Source organism: Lycium ferocissimum, chromosome 10, assembly GCF_029784015.1.
Source record: "Lycium ferocissimum isolate CSIRO_LF1 chromosome 10, AGI_CSIRO_Lferr_CH_V1, whole genome shotgun sequence".
Taxonomy (NCBI): domain Eukaryota; kingdom Viridiplantae; phylum Streptophyta; class Magnoliopsida; order Solanales; family Solanaceae; genus Lycium; species Lycium ferocissimum.
The window spans coordinates 54364590-54379462 of record NC_081351.1 but is presented as its reverse complement, the minus strand read 5'-3'; the positions used below and the strand labels follow the sequence as shown (position 1 = coordinate 54379462).

At 32.0% G+C, this 14873-nt stretch overlaps 1 protein-coding gene across 1 annotated transcript; it reads left to right on the top strand.

The window, feature by feature from the left end:
* The first annotated feature begins 8232 nt into the window (after window positions 1–8232).
* LOC132034318 (inactive beta-amylase 9) lies at window positions 8233–11701 on the top strand. The gene is made up of 3 exons (XM_059424629.1): window positions 8233–8653; window positions 9958–10440; window positions 10657–11701. Exons 1-3 carry the CDS (start codon window positions 8414–8416, stop codon window positions 11533–11535), a joined length of 1602 nt encoding a protein of 533 aa, XP_059280612.1. The 5' UTR covers window positions 8233–8413; the 3' UTR covers window positions 11536–11701.
* The last annotated feature ends 3172 nt before the right edge of the window (window positions 11702–14873 follow it).

Genomic DNA, 14873 nt, shown 5'->3' with positions numbered 1-14873 from the left:
ATGTAAAACTTACACAAATGTCATTTCCCTAACAAGTTTAGCATAAGTTGATCATTTAAAATTTTAATTTTTTAATACTTGAAATATATTAAATATTATGAATTAAAAAACTATAATCAATAAAACCCATATATATGGTAATTTGAATTAATGGTTCCAACCAACCCTAAGCGAGGTTCCATTATAACATCTCTATAATCCCATTCAAAATTTTTTCCGGTTTTGTTGTCCGATTGTATTTCGCGTTTTTGAAATACGAAAATACAAAATTTGTGAGTAAAAATATTCCAAATAATACTCTTCATTTTGAGGTAAATCAAATTAAATCTGATTGATTCATCGAAAATATTATTCCATTCCAAACTCTTTTAGAAATACTTCCAAATATAATGAATACAATGAAATATGGTTGATTGTTTAAGAAATATAAAAAAAAGTTATAAATGGAATACAATGAAATGTATCGGACTGCAAAATTAGAAATAAGATATTTGGTGGAAATATATAGAAATAATTTGAAATTATCACCGAAAATTGTTACCGATATTAAGCGGAAAACTATCATATTACGACTCTTGTCCATTTTGCGAAATTCGAGAAAACGTAAACATAATTGTGTTTCTCTAGTTTTGTGTGTGAATAATCTTATGCACTACTCAGTTCAAATGATTGGTATCGTATCTTTTTGAAACACCAAACCTCGTTTCTTGGGAAAATGAGGGATAAATATTGAAAGTGGGTTTTAAATCGGATCTAAGTAGGGTAATGAAAATGACCCACAATTATCTCCAACTTAATCCAATCGGGGGTTTTAAGTTCAAATAATTCTGGGCGAGTATTGTTTTTCTTTCAAAGGGACAATTAACTCGTTCTGGTAAAATGGGGGAAGGATGGAAAAGGGCTACTTAAGACTAATGATATGGTGGATGATTATTTAGAGAGTTAAAGAAGAAGAAGAAGTTAAGAGACCATTGTTCAAGATATGGGTTGGTTTGGTAAATTGGTGAGTTGTGAGGAGAGAGGATTTTTTTTGAGTTGACAAATCTTAAATAAAGCAGAGAGATTGAGATGTATATGTATTTTAAATAATAAATAAATATTATTAAAAAAAATACAAAAATTAAATAAAATAAGATAGTTATTATTAAATAAGTCTTAGAGGTAGTTATGACAAGTAAATTTTACTAAATAAATATTATTAAAAAAATAGAATTTTATATGACATGGCGTAGGAAAGAAGCAGAAGACAACTAGGAAAGAAGGTTTTGGATTTTTGTGTGTTTAGATATTACGAGGAAAATAGTTAATGTTGAGTGATATTATAGTCCTAAAAGAAACAAAAGTGATATTTGTAGGGAATTCTCAATACATGGGTGACCTTTTAGGGAATTTACTCCCCATCCAAAATAATTGAGGTTTTAGCCTCAAAAAATTGTTTCAAAATAATTGAAGTTTCACAAAATAAAAAAAGCATTTAGTTTTCTTTCTCAAATTTATCCTTGACACATTTCCATAATAATTATGCTAACCTAAAAAGAAGAGTAAAATTATAACTAAGGGTATTTTGGTCAAAACCCCTCTTAATTTTTAGAAGTTAGTGAATTTCGTAATCCATGTGCCCAAGTTTAAAACCTCAATTATTTTGGATCGGAGGGAGTAGGATTTAAAAAATAAAAAAATAAGCAGATAAAGTGAACCTCTAATCCTTTGTTAACTTGGGTTGATAATAAATATCGCCCTAGTCCATCTTAATTGTCATGATTACTAGAAATATTAACTAATCCAAAATGTTAGTTGACATTTTAGAAAACAAAAATATATTAATGAAGTATTTTTTTTGATCCTAGTACTAATGTTTCTAAAAGGTAGTAAACATTACTTATTTAGCCTAGAGAACCTAAAAGAGAAGAGTACATATATATAATATTATGATTAGCTTAATCTCATTTTTATAAATATTTACTACTATTTAAAGATTTAACTAAGAGTATAATATAATAGTTAAAAAAAAACACTTCTTACTAAAAGTTTCTTGAAGAACCTGTAAATAAAAATACGGCAATTAAAATGGACCGGACAATTAATTATACGATAACAATAAATATATACTTTCATCCAGAAACAGATGGATATCTTTCGCCTTCCAGTTAAATGAATCAATCCCCTAATTCTTCTAGTCGCTTAATCACCACAGGATCCCCACTTCTTTTTATCTACACTCCATTGGCTTCAATATCAATCCCGCATGTACAGAATGTGGACACCCTGAGGAGTTCATTAATCACATCTTTTTTTAGTGTGGTATTAGCAAACAATTTTGGCACAATATTTCTCAACACAATACCACTAATACAGCTATCACAACGTTGTAGTATTTCCATTCTGATCAATAGCTGGAGCAAACTTAGACAACATGATTTTGGCCATTTGATCAGCTCCCTTTCTTATTCTGGGGTATTTGGCTAAATAGAAATAGCAACCTTATCCATAACAAGCATAATCAACCCTCCTTTAATCACCTCTACAGTCAAGCCATTGAATTCTCCTTAGCATGCACTCCCAACCTCATAGTCAGAACCAGAACTAGAATATACATCAAATGGGAACCACCCGAGCCAAATCATTATAATCTCAACAGTGATGACTCATGCTTTGGTAACCCTGGGAGGGGTGGAATTGGAGGAGTGATACGAGATTACCATGGACAATGGGTACTAATGGGTAATGGGGTACATGAAGGGCTTACCCACACTACAAATAATTTTGCTGAACTAACCAGTCCTATGCAGGGACTTCGATCGATTAGTTGTGGAACATAATTTAAATTCAATTGAGATCAGCACTGACTCGACAGAAGTAATAGCTATGATAAACCATGGACATCTACTTTATAACCATATTATCTCTAAATGCAGGTCATTAATCATGGCACTACGTCATCCGGTACTAAAGCATGAATATTGGGAGCAGAACAAGCTAAGGTGGCAGACCTGCCGGCAAAAGAAGGAGTAATAAGGCAACAACTTTTTGAGGAACCCAGACTCTACTCAACCCCCCACCCCCCTCCCGCCTCTCTCCGTTTTCGTTTATAATACTTATTTAGCTGATCTAATGGGCACTATTTTGACAGACTTGTACCTTTTTGTAATGATCCGTTAATGGGTTAACCCAAGACAAGTAACTGGCGTTGTTGCCTCAACTAGTATGTAATATGCGTATATACATTATATATGTAAGAAGCCTTTTTGTAATGATCCGTTAATGGGTTAACCCAAGACAAGTAACTGGCGTTGTTGCCTCAACTAGTATGTAATATGCGTATATACATTATATATGTAAGAAGTATCCGATTAACCAAAAAAAAAAAAAAATGGATCCCCGATGTATCTATATTACATAGTATTTGATATTACATGCATGATATGGGCAGAATAAATCATTGCAATTATTTTTGTCTTCTTATTTTTTTTAATCTTAGTTTTACTACCTTGTCTGTATTTTCTGTTTAAGACAAATAAATTGGTGCCCACAGAGGAATATCCACATGTCCTGATGGACTATGATATGAATAATGAATTTTAGTATATTGTCTCAAACTTGGAAAAATGCTAATAAAATGTCACCTTTCTGTGGTCTACTATCCAATATGTCAAACGGTCAATTGTTTCTGCATACGGTTAATATCCAGCTTTAGTTTTTGTGTCGGCCCTGTGGATAAAAATTATCTAGTTTAAGTCGATATGAACGGGGCTAGCTGTATTTTTTCGAATGTATGGATAAAAAGGTGTGTTTGGCATGGATGAAGTGCTTTTCGGAAAATAATTCTTTGTGAATTTATTTTTTGTGATTCCGTTGTCTTAAATTAATGGAATTATTACCTCCAATGAAACTGTTCTATACCAGATAGGATAAATGAAATATGTAACCCAATATCGCTGTGACTTCACTTACTTAATCAACACGTAAAGGTGGTTGTGACGTTTATTACTCTATAACACCACCAAAATATTATCTGCATATCCTATTTTCAACGTCAGTACTAAAACATGCAATGTTCTTTTGTATTGAGCAAACGTAAGAAAAAGAACAGTTCTTCAAGGTAAAATGTTTTTCACACGTAGAACATTTTACATGGACAATCTTAATTGATAGCACTATACCAACTCACAATCATGGACGGAACTAAATATTATATTCAAGCACTATAAGTGGATTGCTTACTTTCGGTCATTCAGACGCAATTCGCCAGTAGATTTTGGACACATTGTTGCAATCTAAAATTTAAAATACAATGGATGCTTGTGAATTATGTGAACAACATGGAATTAAGGTCATAGTCTCATGTTGGCCAGGTCATAAATTCAAATTATTCTGCTCAATAATAATGTAGTTTTTGTTAATCATTTTGGCGAGGGGGGGTTAGGTGCTTAATTATTACTCCCTCCGTTCACTTTTACTTGTCCACTTTTAACTTTGCACATCCCTTAAAAAATAAATGAAGTGCATAATTTATCAATCTACCCTTATTAATTAGTGCACATTTTTATTGGATTTGAAAAATAATTTGAAGTGAGCAATTAATACTATGGATAAAATGAAAAAAAGAAAAGAAATTGTCTTGTCCTTATATGCTAAAAGTGATAAATAAAAATAAAAATTTATTTTTAAAATATTAGACAAGTAAAAGTGGACGGAGGGAGTGCTTGAGTGCGATTAATCATGAAACATAGACGTCAATGACAAGCACGTAATTTAAGACGTGCCAACTTTAAATGCCAAGTTGTATTGGGCTGATTTGGCTTCTACGTGGAACCTACTTCTTGATTCAATCCTCAAATCCGTGCCTTAATTATAGGGTTTACTATATAATACTCCATCCGTCCATTTTTTATTTGTCTTCTATTAATTTGACACACCCATTAAGGAATCATCGTAAAATAGAACGACAATTTTAATATATCATCCCTATTATTATTAAGCCGTCCAATAATTGAAATCAATCGAATATCTTTTCAACGAAAATCATGCAACCATGCCAACAATTTCTTAATGTTCCAAACTTTTTTTTTCATAATTAGTTAATAATAAAGGTAAATTTCCATTTTAATCAATAAATGGTAAATTATCTTTTGATTTTCTAACCTATTACAAATCAAAAAGTGATATAAACTTATTATTTTTATTATATACAAGACATGTAAAAATGAACGGAGGGAGTAAGGGTTTATAGTAATTAAGCGTGTCTTTGCGGCTTATAAAAGATGGTAAATAATTAATATTTTCTTATGATTTAAGTTAACTATTTAATAATGTCAAAGAGATTATATTAAAAATAAATTTTCATTTTTAGTTGTCCACTTTAGCTTATCAAGATTTTTTTTTTTGCTTGTTTTACCCTTAACATTCAGTACTCATTTCTCAAATCATTTTCCAACTCCATTGAAACTATATATTATTAATATGAGTATTATGGTAAAATATTCAATTCATTTATTGTTTTTTAAATGGAGTGCAAAATCATTGTGGACAAGTAAAAGTGAACGGAGCTATGAGTATGTTACAATTGGTCTATTTTGTCAGAAAATAAAGCCTTTGATATTTGAAGTGTATATAATCTTACTCCAAGTCACTGAGGATATTCTAACTATTCCAAGCTAATAAGTGATTTAATTCTTTTTAACTACAACTTTTAGTTGGACTAGCTCTAATTTTCAGGAAAGAAAAAATAAGAAGCTAGTCTTAATGGGAAGACTTAGCACAAGAAAGCAAGATATAATTACTTGAAAGTTTATTTGACATCATTTAAATAGACATAGAATCTAAGACATTTATTTAATATCTGTAGTGAAATAGTATTACACTGGTGAACGTTAAAATGGTTTGAACTTCAACCCCCCAAAAAAAAAAACATTTGGTTATATGAATTTGAATTATTTAAAAAATTTATATATTATAAAAATTACAATATAAACGACAATAGTACAAGATAAATGAGTCACTATTAATTTGCTTGGTCACGAATTTATCAAAATTTAGTGGACCATAGATCATCTTTAATTCTCTAACAAAATAGACACCGACCAGGGCTAACATTATAGCCTCTTGTACTAGTTGATATGATAATCAAATTTAAGAAGTATTTTTTTCCATCAACTTTATTTATATTGGGTTCTCTTTTAAATCAAATCTTATACTAAAGTTTTGGTTGAATCAAATTTGTTTGTATTAATTTTTTTTCAAATATGTATAAATAATTAATTTAAGCTACACTTGCTACACGCCCTTACTTTTAAAACTGAATCGGGTTTTCGCATTTAAATTCTGACTAACTCCGCAAGTAAACTTTTGAATATAAATCACAATGTGGATTCAAGGAACTAGTGAGCCTATCAACCACCAAGACACATTCTTATGACTATAAGATGATTTTTTTTTTTGGTTGAAGTAACATGAATTAGGAGCAAATCCATTGCACTTTTTCTTTTTTCCCTTTTCGAAAGTTATCTTAAGCTAGAAATGTACTCATAAATAGTTGGGTAGATAAGATAAAAAGTCCGAAGAATTCTTTTCATATGATTGAAGCCCTCCATCTTAAGACAAAGGTATATAGTCCGAGGGACGTTGTTCAACTGATCCCTTTTGCTCTAAAATATAAAAGATAAATAGTATGAGAATATTATTTTATATATATAAATTTTAAACAATTTAATTGTTGAATCTTTTTAACATAAAATAATACTTTTGGTAGTACAAGCAAGGGAATTTTGTCTTCATAAGTTATCTTATCTAAGAATATACTTGTTTGAATCTCAGAAAAGTGTGACGTAAAACAAATATATATATATATATATATATATATATATATATAATTAATAATAAAAGATGAATTTGAAACGGTTAATTTGAAATCCAATCATATTGTTCCAGTGTTCTAGTAAAACAGAAAATCTAAATGATGTTAAACCAGATAACACTAATCTATTTTTTTCCATATAAGCGTATACCTTATCCACATTTTCTTGAGGTTGTACTGTTTAATGGGCTTTTCATATGGTCCAATCAAAACTAAACAGTCAGCAAATCTACTCAAATCTTTGTTTGAACAATATAAGGAAGCTGGCATGGAAGTGAGTCAGCAAAGCCACAGGATCATGACACGTGTTCTGACATCTCGTTTATGGTGTGAGATTTAAACATTAGTGAATGAAAGAAATGTAATAAAATAAAATAAATGGTCTAATTTTGTTGGCAATCCCTGGCCCTTTTGACGTGTCAGCATTGCACCTTTGATCTTTTCTTATCCACAGAAAAATATCCATCTTTCTCATGTTTCCAAGGTTTTCAGTACCACCCAATGTTTTCTTTCTCATGTTTTCAAGGTTTTCAGTACCACCCAATGTTTTCATCTGTTTTTCTTTTTCATTTTTAGGTGGTTCTCACACGTTTTATTTTTCAATTTCATATAGCTAACAATAATTATTATTCCAAAATTTAATATGTATTCCTTCTGCATGATGACTTTAGCTTGTTTTTTTCGTCGACAGTTTTACCTTGCTGAAAAAAAAAATTGTTTATAAAAATGGATAATTTTTTAAATATTTTTTGCAAGAAAACGAAGCTTAACCAGAAATTATTTTACATATCATCCAAACAAAAGGTAACAGAAAAAGAAGGAACTTATTGAAAATCCATTAGCTTCATCACTTCAGCAAATAACATATTGTCATTATTTCAGAAAGAAAAAAGTAGCCTCACGTTCTGAACATGGGGATGAATTTGTGTATATTGTTGCGTGATTTCAGTTAGTTCTTTGTTTTATATTGTTATTTAATATTTATGTCCATATATGGTGTGAAATAAAAAAATAAAAAAAAACACATCAATTGAATAAAATCATCACTAATGTAACCTAAAATACAAATTAAGTTCATCAAGCAATGCACTAGAACGACCGAGATTTTTTTTAAAAAAAATAAAAAATTATTTCCTAAACAAAAAAAAGCCGCCTAAAATATTAAAGAAAACTTAAAACAGTCTGCCTTTTAAAAAATATAAAAGTACTCATAAAAAAAGAACAAAAACGAGCCGCCTAAAATACTTAAGAGACAATTAAAGAAAACTTAAAATATGCGGCTGAATTTTCTTGAACTGTAGAGGCGACACGTGGCTAATTCATCTTGCACTATTTCTATTCCTTTCCTCTTTCTCTATAAAACTGGTCCCAACTACAATTCAATCTGCATTCCTCTTCTACAATTCTCTTCAAAATTCTTCAATTTTAACCTCTAAATCCTTCATTTTACCAAATTCCTTGAAACCCCTTTTGCCACTTATCAAAAGGTCTATTTTTCTAGTCAGATCATACGGTTTTTTGTCGTAAAGATTCAATTTTTTCTTGATTTTCTTGAAAATTATGGAGGTTTCAGTTATGGGAAGTTCTCAGGTAAATTTGGGTAGGAATGATTTGGGATGTAAAGAAGTTGGGTATTGTAGTTTTACCAAGAATTTGAATTCAAAGTCAAAATTATGTGTTGGCCAAAGTATAAAATGGCCTGTAAAATCTTTGAATGGGTTCAGTTTGAAAGCATCTGGTTGTTCACAAGCTAAACCATTGATATTAGAGAATGCTTCTGCTAACAGAAAATCTAAGCTGGTAAGCTAGCTAGCTCTTCTTGTTTTTGTCACTTGGTTATAATTTATTTATTTCATTTTGTATGGTGAATAAATTTGATCAGAATATAAGAGAATATGTTAATTGTCATGTTGTTTTTTGCTTCAAAATTTATGCTATGTAGCCATAAGCAGCCTTCCCCTTGCATATTGTTCCACTTTGAATAAATTACAACAAAACTTAAGTTGGAAGTAAATGATGTTTTTGATTGAAATCCTTAACAATATAGTTTTTTGGGATAATATTAATATGTTGTTGTGTCAGTGTGGTGTTTTTATCATTCTAATCAAGCAACTGGAGTTTACATTGTTTCCTTAGTCAATAAATATGGGTTTTCTGGTTAGAAATTCTCTTTGACTTTGGTTTGTGAATTTGTGAATACAACATATAATAATTCTAGGTAAATTTTTAGCCTTTGGTTTATGAATTTGTGAGTATTGAGTTGATTTCTTATGTACATCATACTTGCTGATGATTTTGTATGCCAATCCTTTCTCTTCTTGCCATGTGGTATTTCTTTTTGATAGTGAACTACGCATGATTCTATAGCAATGTTTTTAAAAGCCATCTCGTGGTCGCTTAAAAGGATAAAGTAACGTGAAGCGAAGAGTTATCTCTTTATGCACCTCAGAGAAGCGTGCGCTTCAAACAATGACAGGTAATACCAACAACAAGTGGTCGGTTTTTTAATTATCAACTTTGAGAAGTTGAATTAATACCAACATTAGTTTATTAGATGCTAAAATTGGTTATGTTAAATGAGTCCAATGGTTGTCACTGAGCATATCAACATCATACTTGCTGATAATTTTGTATGCCAATCCTTACTCTTCTTGCCATGTCGTATTTCTTTTTGACAGTATAGCCATGGTTTTAAAAGCCATCTTTTCGCGGCTTAAAATCATAAAGTAATGTGAAGCGAAGAGTTATCTCTTTATGCACTTCAGATAAGCATGCGCTTCAAACAATGACAGGTGACACAAACGACAAGTGGTCGGTTTTTTAATTATCAACTTTGAGAAGTTGGATTAATATCAACATTAGTTTATTGGATGCTAAAATTGGTTATGTTAATTGTGATTTGATTATCATAGTACTTAATTCATATACGATTGATAATTTTTATTTTCGAAAATATCACAACGCAGTTTTAGTGTGCGCTTCACTTCTCACTTTTCACTTCAAGCCCCATGGACCTTATCACTTTTTTGCAATTTTTTGCTTATAAAAGCGTTGTTCTATTGCTATATTGACATGTCTTGCTCTATTGGAAATGGTCTTTGCAGACTGATGGCGTGAAACTATTTGTTGGGTTGCCACTTGATGCTGTTTCAAGTACTAATACGGTAAACCATCCTAGAGCAATTGCAGCTGGATTAAAAGCGTTGAAGTTACTCGGTGTAGATGGCATAGAACTCCCAATCTGGTGGGGAGTAGTTGAGAAGGAAGCCATGGGGGAATATAACTGGACAGGCTACCTTGCACTTGCTGAAGTGATCCAGAATTTGGGTCTTAAGCTTCATGTGTCACTTTGCTTTCATGCATCAGGGGAACCGAAAATCCCACTCCCTGAATGGGTTTCTCAGATTGGTGAATCTGACCCTAGTATATTCTTTAAAGACCGATCAGGACAACACTACAAAGATTGTCTTTCATTCGCTGTTACTGATGTTCCTGTCCTTGACGGAAAGACTCCAGTTCAAGTTTACAAAGAGTTTTGTGAGAGCTTCAAGGCTGCATTTTCCCCGTTCATGGGCTCCACAATCACGGTATGAATTGTGCAGTTTAACTTTTAAGGTTTCAGGCATTACGGTTGCATTGGATTTAACTTATATACGCTGACTGGCAAGAACTTTTACACTATTAGTATATTTTAACATGTTGTGGTAAGTTATATGTTATATTTTCTGCATAAACTAGTCTAATGGTAGTTATCTTTCAATGTATAGAAGTTAAACTCATTAGTACATTATGTCATCTTTCAGGGCATTTCCTTTGGTCTAGGACCAGAAGGCGAGCTTCGCTATCCTTCTCATCACGATCTTTCCAAAATGAACAATCATCAGGGAGCTGGTGAATTCCAGTGTTGTGATAAATACATGTTGAATTCTCTCAAACAGTATGCTGAAAGCAATGGGAATCCTCTGTGGGGATTGGGTGGTCCGCACGATGCCCCTGGTTATGATCAACCACCCATGACAAGCAACTTCTTCAAGGAGAACGGAGGATCTTGGGAGACGACTTATGGTGATGTTTTCCTTTCTTGGTACTCGGAGCAACTTATTTCACATGGAAGCCGGCTTCTTTCTCTAGCCTCTGAAACTTTCCATGACGTTCCAATCTCCGTTTGTGGCAAAGTTCCCCTTGTGTACTCTTGGTATAGAACCCGATCCCACCCTAGCGAGCTGACAACCGGTTTCTATAACACAGTCAACAGAGATGGTTATGTAGAAATGGTTGAGATGTTCGCAAAGCATTCATGCCAAATTATCTTGCCTGGGATGGATCTCTCAGACAATCACCAGCCAAACGAATCTCTCTCGAGCCCAGAGTTGTTGCTTGCTCAAATTACATCATCTTGCAGAAAGCATGGAGTGGAAATCTTGGGCCAAAACTCAATGGTTGCAAATGCATCAAATGGTTTCGAACAAATAAAGAAGAATTTGTCAGGTGACAAAGGAATGAGCTTGTTTACATATCAAAGAATGGGTGCTGATTTCTTTTCTCCAGAACATTTCCCTTCATTCACTCAATTCGTTCGGAACCTTAATCAACCAGAACTGGATTCAGACGATCAACCGATGAAACAAGAAGAATGTGCTGAATCTCCTACAAGTAATCAACTCCAGACGCAAGCAGCTTAGATTCAGATTCTATGTACATATTAGACAGCATCTTAGAAACTATAACGCTAGTAGTAGTAGTACGCATTACATAGTGAAGATTTGATTGTAGCTGAAAGTTGCAATCATTCGGTTTGTCTGTTTTATATTTATGTTGGTATATTATGAGAAAGTTCCTTGGTTTGAATTTTGAAGAAAGCTTTCAAATCTTCTGGTATTTGGTTGTCTTGAAGAGCTAAGTGTACTGCAGGAAACAATTTGTCTCTTGCCACTGCCACTTGCAGACTAATCCTACACTATGCCACCAAACACACGTACTGTCTCTTGCCGTTGCCAATATTGTCTTCTCTCTTATGATGCTATTATAAAAGTTCATGAACTATAATGGTTTTCGTCGTTATTTTTGTGGTTAAAAGGGACTTTACCAGTTTCTGAAACTAAAAATGAAGAAACAATAAATTGCTTCACGCCCTTGAGTAGCTTGCGGTTCTTTTCTCTTTGTTGAACATTGGAAGTATGAAAGCAACAACTCCCCCCTCTATCTATTTTAAGTTGTATGAATCAATTTGTGCATATCTCGATAATTTTACTAGATGCTTATTAGCTTCTACCACTATTTATTTTGGTAATTTTACCTACCAAAACTTCAACTTTGTTTTCGCGCACTTCATACTTCAACTTTGTTTTCACGCACTTCATTAGTCATTAGACTATACAATTTTATAGTTGACACTTGATAGTTTTGATCGATAGGTGAACACCAGTTTGGACTTTTCCCAACTTTGAAGGTAGGAGCTTCTCACTTTTAATATAATACTAGTCTCTTTGCATGTGCGTTGCACGTGTATTTCATGTCATTTTTTAAATAAAATACTTATCCAAAAATGGTTATGAAATTGGAATATGCAAACATACTCGTAAATATTCAATTGTGTTATTAATTGGAAACTATACAAGAAAATAGCATTGTTGTATAACCTTAAGAACCTTTATGAATAAAGTCAAAATGCGTACTCTCTATCCAAATCAATCTATGTTCTATCGTAATATTATCAACAACGCTTTGGTACATCTTACGTACGAAATCTGATTGCTCCAGTTGGTGATGCTAGAAGCAACATTCTGTGAACTACTTTATCTTCTCTACATCCTTCCCATAACAATATCGGGTGCACGTTGACATAATTCTCCTCTCAAGATTGATTTCTTCTTTTTGTTTTTGTTTTTGTTTTTGTATTTATTTCCCCTTTTTTTTTTTTTTTTTTTTTTTTTTTGGTGAGATATTGAAGCTTCAGTGTTTCTATTTCAACAAGAAGCAGACCCACATGGTGAGGAGGGAGGACACATGCACTCGTTAATTTCGGAATTTTTTTTGTATATATATGTGCATATAGCTTGAAAAAGTTATATATATTTAATTGTGCACTCTTAAAAACGTAAGTGCACTTGGTGCACTGGTTGAAGCCGCTGCTTCCCACAGCATTGATGCTTGATCGAATCCCAATTAGTGCTTTCCATCAGATTACTTTGTTAATCATTTTTTTTGCAGTGGATATTGTGCCTTTAACATAAAAAAAAAAAAAATATATATATATATATAGTAAGCACCAAAAGTGTACCCGGGAATCGATCCAACAACCACTCTAGTTGTTACAAAAATGTTAACGCCTAAGTATTAGATTACAGCCCATATTCCCGGTCGAACATGACCATTATCTCTCAGTTGTCATTGATAGTTTAGCTAACGTCTATGTTAAGACAATGATGCCTCTGTGGTCTTCAAATCTTGAGTACGCTTCTGATTTCGAGAGGTATGTCATGCACAAAATGTTCATATTGGTATATATGCCTAAAAATAATATTTTAATAGATTGATAAGTGTTATGAGTTCAAATTGATAAATGTTAGGAGTTCAAATCTTATCTTTGGATATGAAAGAGATAAAATTCAAGAAAAAGATCTACATATTTCGTGTACTCTTTGAGATCACGCTGTTTCATTTCTTTTTCAGTAATTGAATATAACATCATTGGATGTGTAGAACTAAATTACATATTGAGTCCTCTTTTATCTACAGACTGAAAATTATTTAGTCAATTGGTCCAATTATGCATCGTGCTAGTAAAAAAAAATACTCAATTTTATATTTTTAATAAAATCTTTGAGCTTTATATGTTATCTGAGTGACTATAGTCCTTGACTATGGTCTTTCCTACGTATTAACCTTATCACAACAAGGAGCTCTCCCGAATTAACTAAGGAGTATTTTTTTTTTCCGAATTAACTAAATAAGGTTAGATAAAGACAACATAAATTCAACAAAGAAATAAATATAAGATGTGAAAATAAATAAAATGGGATATAAATAAAGAAGAAAGTGTAAAAGACTTGATACATTTATCAAAATGAAATTTAATGTTGCTTTGTCCTTATACTATCATGAAATGATCCTCTGATATAGTAAAATTATATTATCATCATTTGCAAGAAGTACGTTTTCAATAATGTAAGTTCATGAATGCAACAAACAAAAAATAGTGGAATGGGGGACTCACAGGGTTGTTGGTAGATATGTGTGAAACTGTGAATTTATCTTTCTCAAATATAGGTTCTTTTCTAAGAAGCATATAACAACAGAGTAATAAGTCACGTGGCAACATCTTTCATAGGACATCCATATTCTAAATCTATTTATATTATGAAAGGGAAAAGTAACTATTGAAGTTAGACATGTATTCTTTTGCTTCTATATGAAGGTTTAACTCTTCTCTTCCTATATTATTGCAAATGAAACGTTTATTTAGATAATATTTCAATAGATTGTAAATAGGATAAAATTTTATCAATTAATCTCATTACCTACGTTGATAGAGGAAGAACCCAAAAGGTCAAAAGTTTACTCTCTGCAAACTTTCCTTTTCTGCACCTAAATACCATAGTCATCAAACTTGATATTAAAAATAAGGTTAACATTATTAGTGAAAATTTCATCCTTAACTATTCTATTCCATTGAAGAAAGTCTTATATAAATTAAGACAAGACTTAATCTAAAGTACACCCGAAACTACGATCAATGAATCTAAACCAACATGCATAAAAGGACTAACTTCCCACAAGAAAACAGGAGAAAAGAAAAGTAAATAAACGAACGTTTAGAAGTTGGACTTAAATGTATGCAACACCCATTCCCACTTTGGTTTTAATTGGCTATTGGTCAAAATATGTCATTTGCAGTACACCGGATTTATGGCAGACAACCAACTAAAAGTTCTTTTAATTTAAAACTAAAGTAAGCCTTGTTGAAGTTAAAAGCCAATAAGGATCGTGGTGGGATGAATAAGTCTCTTCAACGAGCAGT